At 42.6% G+C, this 14,798-nt stretch overlaps 1 protein-coding gene and 1 long non-coding RNA gene across 2 annotated transcripts; one reads left to right on the top strand and one right to left on the bottom strand.

Annotated features, from left to right (window-relative positions):
- Positions 1–306: 306 nt before the first annotated feature.
- On the top strand, positions 307–10,649 carry entpd3 (ectonucleoside triphosphate diphosphohydrolase 3). The gene is made up of 11 exons (XM_049027048.1): positions 307–373; positions 747–895; positions 1,902–2,024; positions 3,515–3,632; positions 4,334–4,493; positions 4,885–5,044; positions 6,060–6,293; positions 7,600–7,863; positions 7,993–8,103; positions 8,536–8,670; positions 9,916–10,649. The coding sequence occupies exons 3-11, from the start codon at positions 1,905–1,907 to the stop codon at positions 10,105–10,107; spliced, it is 1,494 nt and encodes a 497-aa protein (XP_048883005.1). The 5' UTR covers positions 307–373; positions 747–895; positions 1,902–1,904; the 3' UTR covers positions 10,108–10,649.
- Positions 6,105–12,498, bottom strand: LOC125749628 (uncharacterized). Its single transcript, XR_007399969.1, has 5 exons — positions 12,295–12,498; positions 8,019–8,093; positions 7,731–7,904; positions 6,633–6,723; positions 6,105–6,200 (listed from the first exon to the last, which is right to left on the bottom strand). It is a non-coding gene; the product is annotated as an uncharacterized LOC125749628 (long non-coding RNA).
- Between the last annotated feature and the right edge of the window lie 2,300 nt (positions 12,499–14,798).

Raw genomic sequence — 14,798 nt, 5'->3', positions numbered from 1 at the left:
GGACCAAAAACGTGGACAGTCAGGGAGTCCCCAAGGACCGGGTTGGGAAACTTCTGGTTTAGAGCCCTGATACAGATCCAATATGTAATCACCGTACATCTGAGCAGTGTACTGCCTGAGCTGTGGCTCTACATACTGCTGGCAGATGACTGGAGCTCTTGTAGCTTGAGTGGGAACTCGTGTGGGAAATAATCTGTCTAATGGGCACTGGGGGTGTGGAGCGCGATGCCCAGCCAAACACACGTCAAAATGCAGAAGCGGGTGCAGCAGTGAAAAGGCTGAGGTGGGGGGGTTAAAGATCCATTTCACTCCTCCTTGATGTCATGAAATGCTGCTTGATGGCAGGGAACAACAGCCGATCCAGATGTTACAGGTAAGCTTCGATGGTTCACAAAACATCAGAAATGAAACGTCCAATTAAAATAACATGTCAGAAGTGTAAAGACCAGACAGGTTTGCCAGTTCAGCAAAGGTTTCTTCACTCTCACCTTCAGAATTTTAGCGACATTATCAGGTTACTTTGAATAGCATAATGATAATTAATAATGATTTATTACAATAATGATACAATAATGCAATAATAACACAGAGAACAAAATATAATGAGATGCTGCATGTTTGCTCAAAACCCGGGAGAAGGTGAGTCATGCCAGTGGTCTCTAGGGATGGAGTCCAGTGGGTTTTTCTCACAAATGGATGGGTCAGAATGAGCTGGGAGGGGCCTGATGTAAAGCTCTCCCCGACAGAGACACCAGGGAGCATCTTCTGTGTTCAAGCTGCTCGTCACTAACGTCTGCCGTCCTGCAGAGGAGCCACGTCTGACTCCATCCTGTCTCAGCGAGTACCAGGCAGAGGAGCGCGGTGAGCGAAGCATTCAGCTTTATCCTTCTCTGAGGTGACAGACGGGCACTGCAGACACGACTGCAGCCGTCCCTTATCCATCCAGATGTTTTGATGCTAATTATTATTTTGAACAATTGATAGCATGTGACTTTTGCAATGTATATTTAAGTGATACTGTTCAGTTTTCCGTGTGCTTTTCGACAACGCTTAGGGCTTGCAAGCAATTCCTACAGATGTGAATGATTTAAGGAGCTACAAAAAACTTAGAAGTACTACTGGGACTGTGAAAGATCTCAAGAATAATATATGACCAATTTGTGTTGATGACCTTTACAAAAATAACTACCTTCTTCTAGCAGAATAAGTCAGACTAGCATGTAATGAATAGGGACCTGGGCAGAGCAGACCTGTAGTACGTCTGTAACTACAGCATTTATCCCAAAACGCACTTGTACAATGTTTTACGGCTTAATTGTTTGTTTCTCCTCCATACATTAGGAAGTTTTCCTACCATTGGGAATATTAAACTCCTGATAAGGGAAACTGTTAAATTAAGAATATGATCCCCATTCTCTCCTCCTCCTCTTTTGAAAGAGAATGACAACCAGAAATGTAAAGATTTCCTGGAAGTGACTCTGCTTTATTTGAACAGGAAATCATTAATCTGCTGGTATCTCGGGCTGCAGTTGTAAACTTTCCCAGCTTCAAATACGTGACACCCTGAAATCTTTCCATTATGGTGAAACAAATTGCTTAATTTATTTATTTATTCTTTTTACTTTACAAAGCCTGCCTAAAACACATATTTCATAACAATGGTTAAAAATTGCACAATTTTCTTCTGTGTTTAATGTTATAATACCTTAAAATTATACATTTTTCTGTTAATCATATATTAGGGAATTTCCAGAAAGTTGAAGATTGAAGTTGAAGACAGAAATTTTTTTGAGTTAAAAAAAAATATTATATATATGCAATTATGGTGTCAAAATATTTTCAATTAAATGCGATATTGAACTTAAAGGAAGAAAGACTAAAGATTTTTTTATTCCTTACAGGAAATGACCTCAAGGCTGGCTGTCTCTCTTGCTGGCTTCCTCCTGCTCGGGAGCATAGCTATCATCATAGCTGTGTCAGTCATCCAGGTTCACAAAACAAATTATTTGTCACCAGGCCTTAAGGTAGGGCTTCTCCTGAAAGGGCGATCGGTTTCACATTTATTATTATTTATTTATTGATAATTTTTTTGTTTCATTACTGATTGATTACGCAAATGTCCCCATCAGAGTGTCTGAAGTGTCTCTATACATGATGAAATAACAAACCGAGGAAATTGAAAATCTGATTTAGAATTTGTACACAGAATATGGTACGAAGTGCCGAATGTGGTTTAGGCTGCTTATTGGTTTTTGTGTCATTTCTGTGTGGAGGTCTGTAGTAATGAACATATTTGCTGTGAAATTCACCTAAAAACTCTGATTTTTTCATATAAACTAAGATTCAGTTGAATCTGCAATTTTCCCGTCAGCAATGACTGGTGGGCGTGGTTTGCCATTTTCCCCTGTCACCAATGACAGTTGGGCGTGGTTTGCCATTTTCCCGTCACCAATGACAGTTGGGCGTGGTTTGCCATTTTCCCCTGTCACCAATGACAGTTGGGCGTGGTTTGCCATTTTCCCCTGTCACCAATGACAGTTGGGCGTGGTTTGCCATTTTCCCCTGTCAGCAATGACAGGTGGGCGGGGTTTGCCATTTTCCCCTGTCAGCAATGACAGGTGGGCGGGGTTTGCCATTTTCCCCTGTCAGCAATGACAGTTGGGCGTGGTTTGCCATTTTCCCCTGTCACCAATGACAGTTGGGCGTGGTTTGCCATTTTCCCCTGTCAGCAATGACAGGTGGGCGGGGTTTGCCATTTTCCCCTGTCAGCAGTGACAGGTGGGCGGGGTTCACCAGTCTTCCTTCTGTCTTGCTGGCCTAACAAGGCCCATGTTACCATTTAGTTCCCTAAAATAAATGCATCAAAGAATGTGAAAGTTCTATAAGTAACAGGCATGAAAAAGGAAACCTTTAACCTCATTACTGAGCAGGAAATGGCCAGGTGTGCTGGCTTTAAATAACGGAGGCGCACATCTCGAATAGTCCCCGGGGAAGCAGTGAAACATTTCTCCATGTGTTTCTAACTAATTGAAAAAGTAATTTAATTGCACAGAAGTCCACCAGAAAATGTATTTGGTTCGCATCTTCAATCCCTGTGGGTGTGACAGCCTACCTTAGCAACATAATGGTATCCTGACACCAATAGGAAATAAGGAGATACAAAGCGTCGGGTGTAGAGGGAATAAATCTCATGATTTCATGTGCATGAAATGTTGGGGCAAGAAGGAATAAAATATGGCCACCGGGGTTTTACTCCTCTTATTCAGAAAAAAAATGTAAACAATGACTTCAGTCTATCCCCAACAGCAACATTCAGTCAGCTCTTAAAAGCGTAGCAATTAAAGCTTGATGAGGAGGATTCACTGCAGGCTGTAATAATTCCCTCAGAGCAACGCTGTGGCTCGGTGGGCATCACGGCTCGGCCTTCCTGTCTCTCTCTCTCCCACACATGTAGAATGTGGCTGGATCATACAATCTGGGATGTCACTAAGGCTTCTGCTTTCCTCCTCCCCAGTATGGGATCGTCCTGGATGCAGGCTCCTCACGCACCACCGTGTATCTCTACCAATGGCCGGCAGAGAAGGAAAATAACACCGGGGTGGTCAGTCAGACCCTGAAATGCCGAATAGATGGTAAGGAAGCGTTTCTGTGGGGGAATGAGGGTGAGACCTGTTAATCACCATGACGACGCAGCCAGTGTTTCAGATCAGCCAACAGGGACATGAGAACCATGGGTTCTGATGTAAAGACATGTTATAGAATCAGACATAAAGAATGCCTCTGAATAAAGAGGTCAGTTTCATAGGATTAATTTCCATGATCCATCCATCCATTCATTAAATAAAGAAAACAGAGATTCGGTTCTCAAAGGATATGTGACAGTTGTAATAACAGAGCTGTTAACAAAGTTAAATTGTGAATAGGGTGTTTCCATTAATGGATGTCATGTGCATAATGCCTGCAGCACTCGTAGTTTCATTGTGTATGCAATACAATGGCGATAGAGCTTCTATTCTATTTTATTCTATTCTTTGTCTACGAAGCCTAGTCTAACACTGTAAGCGACCTAATGGTTGAACTATATTTTGCATTTATCACTCAGTGACCTGTAGCTGGCTGTTTCCTGTTGTATTGTACATTCACCACTCAGTGACCTGTACCTGGCTGTTTCCTGTATGTGTTGTACATTTATCACTCAGTGACCTGTAGCTGGCTGTTTCCTGTCTGTGTTGTACATTTATCACTCGGTGACCTGTAGCTGGCTGTTTCCTGTTGTATTGTGCATTCATAAGTCAGCAATGTGTGGATGTATGTTTCCTGGTCCCACTCCCAGGTCCTGGGATTTCTAGCTTTGGTCAGGACATTGATCAGGACAGAAGCACCTGGCACTCCATGAAGGCGTGTATGGCACAAACCCTGGAAACGATCCCTCTATCCCAGCACAATTCCACCCCACTATTCCTAGGGGCGACAGCTGGAATGAGGCTGCTGAGGTTAAGTAATATTCTAAGAATCGTTAATTGTTGTGGCTGCATGTGAGTGGCTCTGATGCATCGATGTAGAGGTTGTCCTTGTCAGCTGAATCATGACGAGTGACCTTTCATCCACAATCAACAGGTTATGCCTTTTACATGCATAATCAACACTGCTTATCCAGTAGAGCAGTGGTCACCAACCCTGCTCCAGAAGATGTACAGATAGTCAGGTCCTTCAGTAGCTATGTTAACATAGTTGGCTTTAATACTGAGATGCTACTGAAGGACCTGAATATCTGTGTCAGGCATGTTAAATTAGGGCTGGACCTAAGCTTTCCAGGGTGGTAGATCTCCAGGAACAGGGCTGGTGACCACCCCCCTAACCCATGCCTGGATGTTTTTCTATTAGGTCTAAGAATGAAAGTGCTTCTGATAAAATCCTGCTGGACATCAGGAGGTACCTGCAGAGCTTACCCTTCAGCTTTGGAAATGCCTCCATCATCTCCGGTGAGGAGGAGGGCCTGTATGGCTGGATCACCGCCAACTACCTGATGGGAAACTTCTTGGAGGTTAGTGTAGCTATTCATTTTTTACTGGCCTATTGAAAAATGTTTCTTTGTTCAATAAAAGTTTGCGTTTCATTGAATGATTGGCAACATTCTTTAAAAATGCATCTTATGTATTTGTTTTCTTGTACATCTCATTACAATCTTTATTGTGTTATGTTTTTGACTGATGCACTTTTCAACATAAATATACAGTCCTTGTCACGCTGCTCTGTGCCCTGTTTTGTTCCTCATGTTTTCTGGTTTTTCCACACTGTGAATAAGCGTGGACTGAGTAGCTTTGACTTGAGTTCAGTTCTTGGAAAATCAGCATTTCAGCAGAAGAGCAAAAGGATTATTTTATGCAGCTGTATTCCCAGGTTGCAGAGGTGCTTTACTCAATGTTGGAGCACATTATTCACAATCCTTTTAAATGGCCATATTTACATTTTGCCTCGCTAGCACTTAGCATAATTTCTTTATGGGATTCCCTGTATAATGAACATGCAGCAGTAATGTTAAGCTGCTTATGCAGGATGTGAAATTTAGCAAATTATTACGATACTCAAATGAGTGCTAAAAACCAAAGGGCTTCTACTGAAACAAAAGAAACATTAACTTCGTTATACAAGTTGAAAACAACCCATTGTCTTTCAGATTTAAGTACAGCATCTGAATGACCATTAAGCCACCAACGTACAATGACTCACCTTGAATAAGAATGCTGAACACAAACCTTCTTACTACAATTTCAAAATTATTTCATTAATATTATGCAAAAGGAACTTAAATGTCTCCTGTAACTGAAATGTGTGAATTTCAGTAACTGTATGCATGACACATGAAATGTCGCCAATGCACTATGGATCAGTTTGATAAATGGCTCCTGAGCTAATACCTGACCTAACACAGGGGAAGATGAATGTGAACGGGGGGCTTACACTCCCTGCACTGTCGGCTCCTTGGGCCAGGCCTCATTTCTCTGTTCGTTGGCAGATCTGTGGCATTACCTCCCCTGTCCTCCTATGTCTCCATGCAGAAGAACCTGTGGAATGCCTGGGTGCGTCCACACGGTGCCAAGACCATCGGCTCCCTGGATCTCGGGGGGGCGTCCACCCAGATCGCCTTCTCCACCCGCCCGGCTGAAGGGCAGGCGCCCCCCGGATACACGAAGGTGTGGCTGTACGGTTACGAGTACAGCGTTTACACGCACAGCTTCACGTGCTACGGCAAAGACGAGGCGGAGAGGAAGGTTCTGGCAAGCCTCGTTCGGGTATCGTCTGCGTTTTACTGCCTTACACGTCCCTGGCCAGTGCACAATGGCCGCCACCTCTCTCTCAAGCACCAAGTCAAGCTTTTCTATAATTAATGCTCTTTCAACATCTGAAAAATCCATACATTCTGCCTGCTTCTGGATCAGCGCAATATGAGATATCCTTGAACAAAATTAGAGGGGGATTAGAAAAGCAGGCAGCAGATGCATTATGGGGTTTTAAAAGCAAAGTGCGTGTTTCTCCAGCCTGGAGTATAAAAGGGTAACGTCAGCAGACCCCATTAAAAAGCCTATACAGTATGTGAGTTACTGAGACGGCCCTTAAACAGGCAGCCTTACCTGTCTCCTCTTGGTCCCGCATAAATTGCTATTTACATTGCATGAATGGAAGCTGAATGGACCCTCCTGGGATTCTCACACGCTATAGCATCTAGAATTTAGATTTAATGGTGTGATGAACGAAAAAAAATCCCAGTCAGTGGTAGTTCTGTGAGTGGAAATACCTTGTTAGTGAAAATGAGGAAAACGGCCGGACTCATTAAAGCTAACAGACAGGCCACAAGTGCAAAAATAACAGCTCAGTATAAGTGTGCACAGAAAAGTGACTCTGATCACACAACTTGTTAACTCTTAAAGTGGTGCTGGAGGCAAAGTGGGCCCTACCCAGTACCAGCCATATGTAATAATGCGTGTGACATCCAGTGCATGGCTGAGTTTCTGTTCCTGAACACTTCCGGTTTGCAATGATACCACTTACAGTGGAATATCTAGCAGGGAAGAAATTTCACAAACTGACTTATTGCAAAGGTAGCATCCTATGACAGTACCATGTCTGAATTCACTGAGCTCTTCAGAACGACCCATTCTTTAACAAATGTCTGTAAACCTGACTGCATGGTTTGGTGCTTGATTTTATACACCTGTGACAATGGGTCTGGATGATTAAGAGGTGTGTCCCAATACCTTTGTCATTATAGTCTATGAGTCCCAAAAGGTCACTCCTTTATCTTTTGTTTTTCCCCAGCTTAATGATTTATGTTTCATAGAAGGTGCTAAAGACTGTGAATGTCACTAGTCTTTAAGAATTTTTTAAAATAGCTGTATTACACAGATCTGATCTCCAGAGCAGTTGCTTATAATAATTAAGTAATACTCGTCATGTTTTTAATTAAACCCAATGGAAATGTTGGAAAGCTTTCTAGCCATGCAGTGTTAGTCACTGCATGTTCTTCTAGTGAGACACAGTGCACTGGACGAGCAGTTCCTTTTCTCTGATTCTCACAGGATCTGTTTCTCTGCTTTACAGACGTCGTCGTCCAGCCAAGTGAAAAACCCCTGCTTTCACACCGGCTACAGCACCACCATGTCCGCCGGGTATATCTTTGAGACGCCTTGCAACCAAAAGACCTCAAACTACAACCCAAAACAGCAGCTCACCTTGGTCGGGACTGGGGATCCGGGCCTCTGCCGGTCCGCCGTGCGAGCAGCGTTTGACCTGGCTTCCTGTCAGGGCCGTTCCAATTGCTCCTTCAATGGGGTGTATCAACCCCCCGTTTCAGGGGATTTTGTGGTATGGTCCAATGTTGCTACACTGTCATATCCTTACTGTCACTGTCAAAGTCAAAGTGAACTTTATTGTCATCTCACTGGAGGCGTGTTGGCTGAATGTTGTTCCTTAAACGCACATGTGCTTTTCTAGGCTTATGCAGGATTTTCCTACATTACCGAGATGTTTGGCCTCAACCAATCATTCTCCTTGGATGCCTTCGATTCCAAAATCCGGTCTCACTGCTCGTTACCCTGGAAGACAGTGAGTTAAACTAATTTTTAATAAATTTATTCTTAATGATTAACACATATGAGTACCACCAATTCTCACTGCAGTTTTGTGGTAGGAAACTGCAATTGTGATAATTATAGGACTGTGACCTTGCTGTGAAAGAAGTAATCTAATACTATTGTGAAAAGTTGATCTCATTTGAATACTTCACTTATTAAATTTTACACAATGAAATAGCTGTGGTTTCTGACCAAAATATTTTCTCCTTTTTAATGTTTAATCTGGTAAAAATATATTTCAAAAGACAATTCTAATCATACCTTTGTGAAACTGAATGACTTCTAATTGCATGTGCATTCATACAAAGCTCTGCTGCAGAGAATGTCACCTGACGGCAAAAACCCTTTTCCAGCGTGGAAATGCGAAAATCACACAATTGCATTTCTTTATTCTTTTTTTTAGTTAATAGAAGGATCTTCTAAAAAGGAGAAATACCTGCGGTCTTACTGTTACTCAGCAAATTTAGCATATGTTTTGCTGGTTGAAGGTTACAAATTTAGCCCAGAGACATGGAATAACATCCGGTTTCAAAATGAGGTAAGTCCCACTACAAATGGTTTATAAAATAATAATTATAATATTATAACAAATATGCAACAAGGAGTTTAACCTAAACTCGTATACTGACAGCTGAGCTTTAAAGTATAGCATGCTAACGGGCTTCTCTAAAATGCAGTCGCTTATCACGACTCGTAACACATTTCAGGTTTTGCGGTGTTTCTATTTAATGTGTTTTGTAATATTACTATTTTACCAATTTCCCTAGCAGGTGCTTATCTCAGGTGCTTTAGTGACTTTGCTCGCCTACCACCTCTGGCCACCATATCCTGAAATGCATGTGAAAAATGTACGTTTATACGTATAATGCCAGTGTCTGAGCTCCATCCATCCATCCATTTTCCAAACCACTTATCCTACTGGGTCGCGGGGGGTCCGGAGCCTATCCCGGAAGCAATGGGCACGAGGCAGGGAACAACCCAGGATGGGGGGCCAGCCCATCGCAGGGGCCACTCACACACCATTCACGCACACATGCACACCTATGAGCGATTTAGTAACTCCAATTAGCTTCAGCATGTTTTTGGACTGTGGGCGAAACTGGAGTACCCGGAGGAAACCCCACGACGACACAGGGAGAACATGCAAACTCCACACACATGTGACCCAGGCGGAGACTCGAACCCGGGTCCCAGAGGTGTGAGGCAACAGTGCTAACCACTGCACCACCATGCCATGTCATTTCCAGATATAGTACAACAGAATGCAGCATCTGTCTGTCCGTCCATTTTGCATCACATTTGTCCAGTTAAAGGTCATGATGACAAGGACAAGTCTGTAAAACATATTTACAATTGTGGTTAATGTTTTGATTGAACCTAGAGCAGGAGTCTCCAGCTGAAATAACCTGGGAGCCGTGGGTTAGAGTTAGGCTTAGGATACCGAGGGAGGCTTTTATGAGCTGAAAGAGAAACGAGAGAGAAGAAAGAACAATGCAATGCGTATATCCTGCTAATTTATAAGAAAACCAAGTCTATATAGATTACATAAATGAAAAATTGCACAGTGAAAAATAACAGATTGACCTGTAAAGCCACATTTGTTAATGATTTAAAAACGTGTAACTGGCCACATGAAACCATCTCTTGGGCTGTAAGCTTTAGACCTCTGACCTGGAATATATGATGTATGAGTATATAACAGAAGAGAGCATTAGAGTGCAATGACTTGAGGTCAGTGCAGATAATGACCATCTGTGACTCTCATCCCGCTTTCCCTGCACAGATAAATCAGAACAGCGTAGCCTGGCCCCTGGGCTATATGCTGGCCCTTTCCAACATGATCCCTGCTGAAGCAAAGCTGGTGCAGCTGCCCATGGCCACCTCCGTCTTCGCGGGGCTCCTCTTCATGTTCTCCACGCTGGCCATCCTCTGCTTCATGTTCCTGGCCATTGCCTTGGTGCGGGCTTGCTATTGAATGGCCACTAGGGGGCAGCACATCAGTCTCACCTCTTGGAAGAGCAGGTGCTAGGAACCTGCATCCCGGAGCAGCCTTGATGAGTTCGAGGAATGGCTGGTAATCCTAAGATTAATGGCACAGGTCTGTCTGCTGGTTTGGTTTATCGGATGTGCAATGGCAAAAGAGTATATAAAGCAGCAGGTAGGTGGCAAACCTGAGATTCGCAATATAATTATCGTTACCCTCGCTTATGTTCTGATAACTGTTAGCGTGTTGGACCATGATGACCGTACACACCGTAAAATCATGTTTCCAAACTGTACAGTGAAATCACTCACGCACAGAACGCTGCAGTTTGGCCCTGGCTTCCTGCATGAGATGCACTGATGAGGACGGTAATAGTTCCAGTGAATGCATACGAGCTTCCTTTTCCATTGTATTTATATGTATGAACCATTATATTGTATGTCTGCCTATCATCGCACTGTATGTGAGACCAACACGCATGCTTCTTCATAGATATGAAATGCATTCCCAATAAAGTGAACGATTGATCGTAATGGAATGTAGGATGCCATTATGTAAGTAGAACAGCCAGTAGACAAGAAGATGGATATGCAAAATAAAGAAGTATTTAAGACCTGGAGCCTGTCTCAGGCAGAATAATGCACAAGGCTGGTGACACCTACGTCCAGTGGGGGGGGAATGTGGCCTTTAATCATAATGCTTGACCATTTCTCAGTGGAAGCAAACTCATTATGTGACCCACCTGCGGAACATTCTGCGGGATAGTCTTGGATATTTCATCTTCTGATCATGGTCGATGGTTCTGGGTCTGAAGATATTCATCAGTATGTGTCTGCAATTGTGCGAGTTTGCATGCCATTTTTTTCTCTTGACAAACTGTAATGCCAATGATAAGTTACCAAAACTGACTAATAGATTAATAAAATGTATGAAATATTTTGCCGGCGGTAAATGAGCACTGAGCATGATGAGCACTGAGCAACCAGCGATAAATGCTTGAAAAACATTATTCAGAGCTCCCAATTGTAATTTTTTTTCTCAGTTGCATTTTTAAGTGTGTTTGGCATCGTGAAATGGGTCCATTGTGAACCAGACTGGATGTTTTCAACTTGACAGAGGGGATGATCCATAAAACACTCAATTAGCAGAGTGACACGGTGTCACAGCTTTGACATGCAGCATCAGCATCAGTCCAGTATCGCCTCACACTTAAATGATATGTAATCAAGGACTCGTGCGTTACTCTTCATTTGGATTCAAAAACACATGATCGTTTTTGTAATATTTAAGAAGTGGCCATAGAATATAGTGGAGCCGCTGGCCCACGGACTAGGTTTGGATTCAGCATGGGACCAAATCAGAACCGAACCACTCGCCCCCTTATACACACACAGGCTCCCACAATATTGGGAATGACAGGTCCTGGGACTGGCCCAAGTCTATGCCTTTGCATATCATTTTGATCTTTTGAAGGTCATCAGATTGTTGGGAGTGTGAGCACCAAGCCTGCAGAATTCAAAGAAGGCAACTTTATTATACGTCTAACTTAAACTTTTTTTTGTACTTGTCCGTCACACCTGATCCAGTGCAGTTACAAAGTGTCAGAGGTTGGTAGATTTTCCATTTCACTAGAACCTTGCCTTTGAAATGGAAAATGTCACAAGTCTATAATGAAAACCTTTCAAAATATCTGTGATGGTTCACTTTGTGGTTTGATTTTGGCCCACAAAGGTGATTTTAAATGTAAATTTTACCCTCAACTGTCAGCGCTAGATAGATAGTACTTGATTGTACTCATACACATACCCACACAACATCACAAAGCAACCAGCTGGTATATGTATACACATGGGTGTACATCACAGGCGAGATGGACAGTTGTAACTCACACAATACTGTAATGTGTGAATTTTCGTTGTCAAGTGACAATGACAATAAAGATTCTTGTTCTTCTTTTTCATAATCAAAGCCGGCTAATGCATTCTAATGCATTCCCCCTGGACTCTCTAATTGAATTGAGACCTACCCCCCTACACTTCTATATAGTTTAAGAACTAATTAAGAATACTTAACTGCTTTTTCTTATTAGTATGTATATACATTTTTGGGTCAGAATGTCTCTCTTTGGCCACTAGAAGGTGCTAAAGGGTCACAAATGACATGGTCAAAGCGACTTACTTTCCTGATGAAGACCGATGGGCCGGAAAGCCAGTCACGGCTCTGCACAATCCTCAGAATGCAGAAAAACAGCGCCGTCAGATGCAGGCCGCATCTCTCTACAAGTGGGCTCAGGGTCAGTCAGCCCTTCTGGCGCCGGCTTTCCTCCGATGGGTATAGTGTTGGGAATAACGGCTCTTTGAAGGGAGCCGGATCTTATGGCTCCGTTCCTTTCCGAGAGCCGTTAATTTTTGTTCGGGAGCGAGGGCTACTAGACCAATCTACAAAATAAACACTAATATAATGATTTGTTAAGCCCTGGATCAGATTCCAACTTAGATGTTCGATCTATTTCGCATCTCTGGACTAGAATTAGCAGCACTAAATTGCACGTATTGCGAGCCCTAATGTCAGTGATCTGTATTATATACATTATACAAGGTGACTCCGTATCCGTATCCCTGCCTTAACAGTGAATTGATTACTTTGAATTTACCCTCTGTACGTGTTATGTAAATCAAGTTCCTTTGCCTTGAATGAAATACATGCAACACTTAGGCCTAATATTAGAAAACTTTCTATTGGCACAAACCCTCCTCATTGTGCCTTTCAGGAACTTACCGCAACAACGGCTACCTTTTGTGACTGGGGAGGGGCTGGATTTAGGGCAGGCAATGAAATTTGGGCGCAACGATCAAAAGAACGGCAGTGAAGCGCGGCTCGGTTCCCTTGGTTAGTACCGATGACTTTCGGCCGTGACGTCACTAGCTGAGGAGCACCGCCTGTCGCCGTGTCGGGGAAGGGAGCGGCACTAAGGATGCTGCTATACGAGTACGGTGTGTGGAAAAAAACATTGTAAGTAGTGTCAAGATAAAGACCGTCATTCATGATGCTAGGAATACACTATTATTCTTAAGTAATATTATTTTATTTTTTTTCACAAGTATGTTGCAGTACCAAAAAGTCAAAAAGTATGTTATAATCGGTATTATAATTATTGAAACTGAATTCCCCATTGAGATAAAATTAAGGCAGTTGAAAATGCGAGCACAGAAATAACGCAATTCGATTGAAAAGTTTTACAAGACATACTACTATATATATATATATATATATATATATATATATATATATATATATATATATATATATATATATGTGTGTGTGTGTGTTGAAACTGAATTCCCCATTGAGATAACAAAATTAACGCAGTTGAAAATGCGAGCACAGAAATAACGCGATTCGATTAAAAGGTTTTACAAGACATACTACTATTTATAAATATTTGCTCGCCGATGGCGCTTTACTGCATCTTAACAGAGTACACATGATCCTTCGCTTCAGAATCATAATACCAACTATAAAACTATATGAAATTACATACATTTTCAGACACGTGGTGTTCTTTAGCAAGCGGCAGTAAATATACTGTTTACTTATTTTAATCAACATACAATTAATAGTCAATGTTTTAAAAATGACAAAACAAAATGCCGACCTTACATTAAAAATGTTTCATATTCCTTGACTTTCCTATTCCTTTTCTGGGTTATTTGATGGCCTAAAGTTTCTTGCATTTCTGGTTAATCTCAATAAAATACCACAAATGTTAAATGATCCAAACATCATCCATCTATCCATCCATCCATCTATCCATCCACCATCTAGCCACTTATCCAGTACAGAGTCACTGTCAGTCTATCCCAGGAAGGAAAAGCCACAAGCTCTGGATGGGATGACAGCCTATCGCAGTCTAGACGTGTCTTTAATACGTTGGCCTATTTGTTACTAAATTTTGAGTCTTCCTGTTTGTTCCCATTGACTTTTCTAAACCTGTGAATGTGAGTTCCTGAACATAAGATAAGAGTTTCTCCTGAAGGAGGCGCTGACAGCTCTGTGAAGATGATAGCCAGATCCAGCCGCTCGTGACCATCCACCGCGCCAAGGTGAATCTTCACAGCACGCTCGACGTGTGTCTGACAGCGCTCGTCCTGCAGACTGACGCACACCGGCTGTGAACTGCCGCAATCGACAGCTCCTCTGGAGCTCGCCATGGCTCCCATCGAACCGCAGATCCGGTGGTGAGGCTGGACACCACGATCCCCGCAGCCATTCCCATTGTCCTGAGATTTCAGCGTGAGGCGTGCAGGGCCCCCTCCAGAGAGGATCCATTTCAATGGGCCGCAGTCGAAAAACCATGATTAATGATGACAAATTCGACACTCCCACCTCCCCCAGTGACAGTGACACCCGGTCCGTACAGCCTGAATACAAGAAGCTCTTTGTCAGAAGCACACATGTTCTACCCTTCGTGTGTAATATGACTGCAGTGAAGATACCATCCAGGCCTTAGCCAGACCCTCCCAGCTGATTCTGGGGTTACTGGGACAGGAAAAGGTACCTGATCAGCTTCATCACAGCAGACCATTTATTTCAAAAGAAACATGTTTAATTATTAAGTTAAAAACATATCTTCTGAAATAAGATCGCTCACGTATTGGGCCGGTGAAACTACAGTAAATACA

The sequence above is a fragment of the Brienomyrus brachyistius genome, chromosome 9 (assembly GCF_023856365.1).
Source record: "Brienomyrus brachyistius isolate T26 chromosome 9, BBRACH_0.4, whole genome shotgun sequence".
NCBI classification, from domain to species: Eukaryota; Metazoa; Chordata; class Actinopteri; order Osteoglossiformes; family Mormyridae; genus Brienomyrus; species Brienomyrus brachyistius.
The sequence above is the reverse complement of the archived record's forward strand: the minus strand, read 5'-3'. Positions and strand labels throughout refer to the sequence as shown.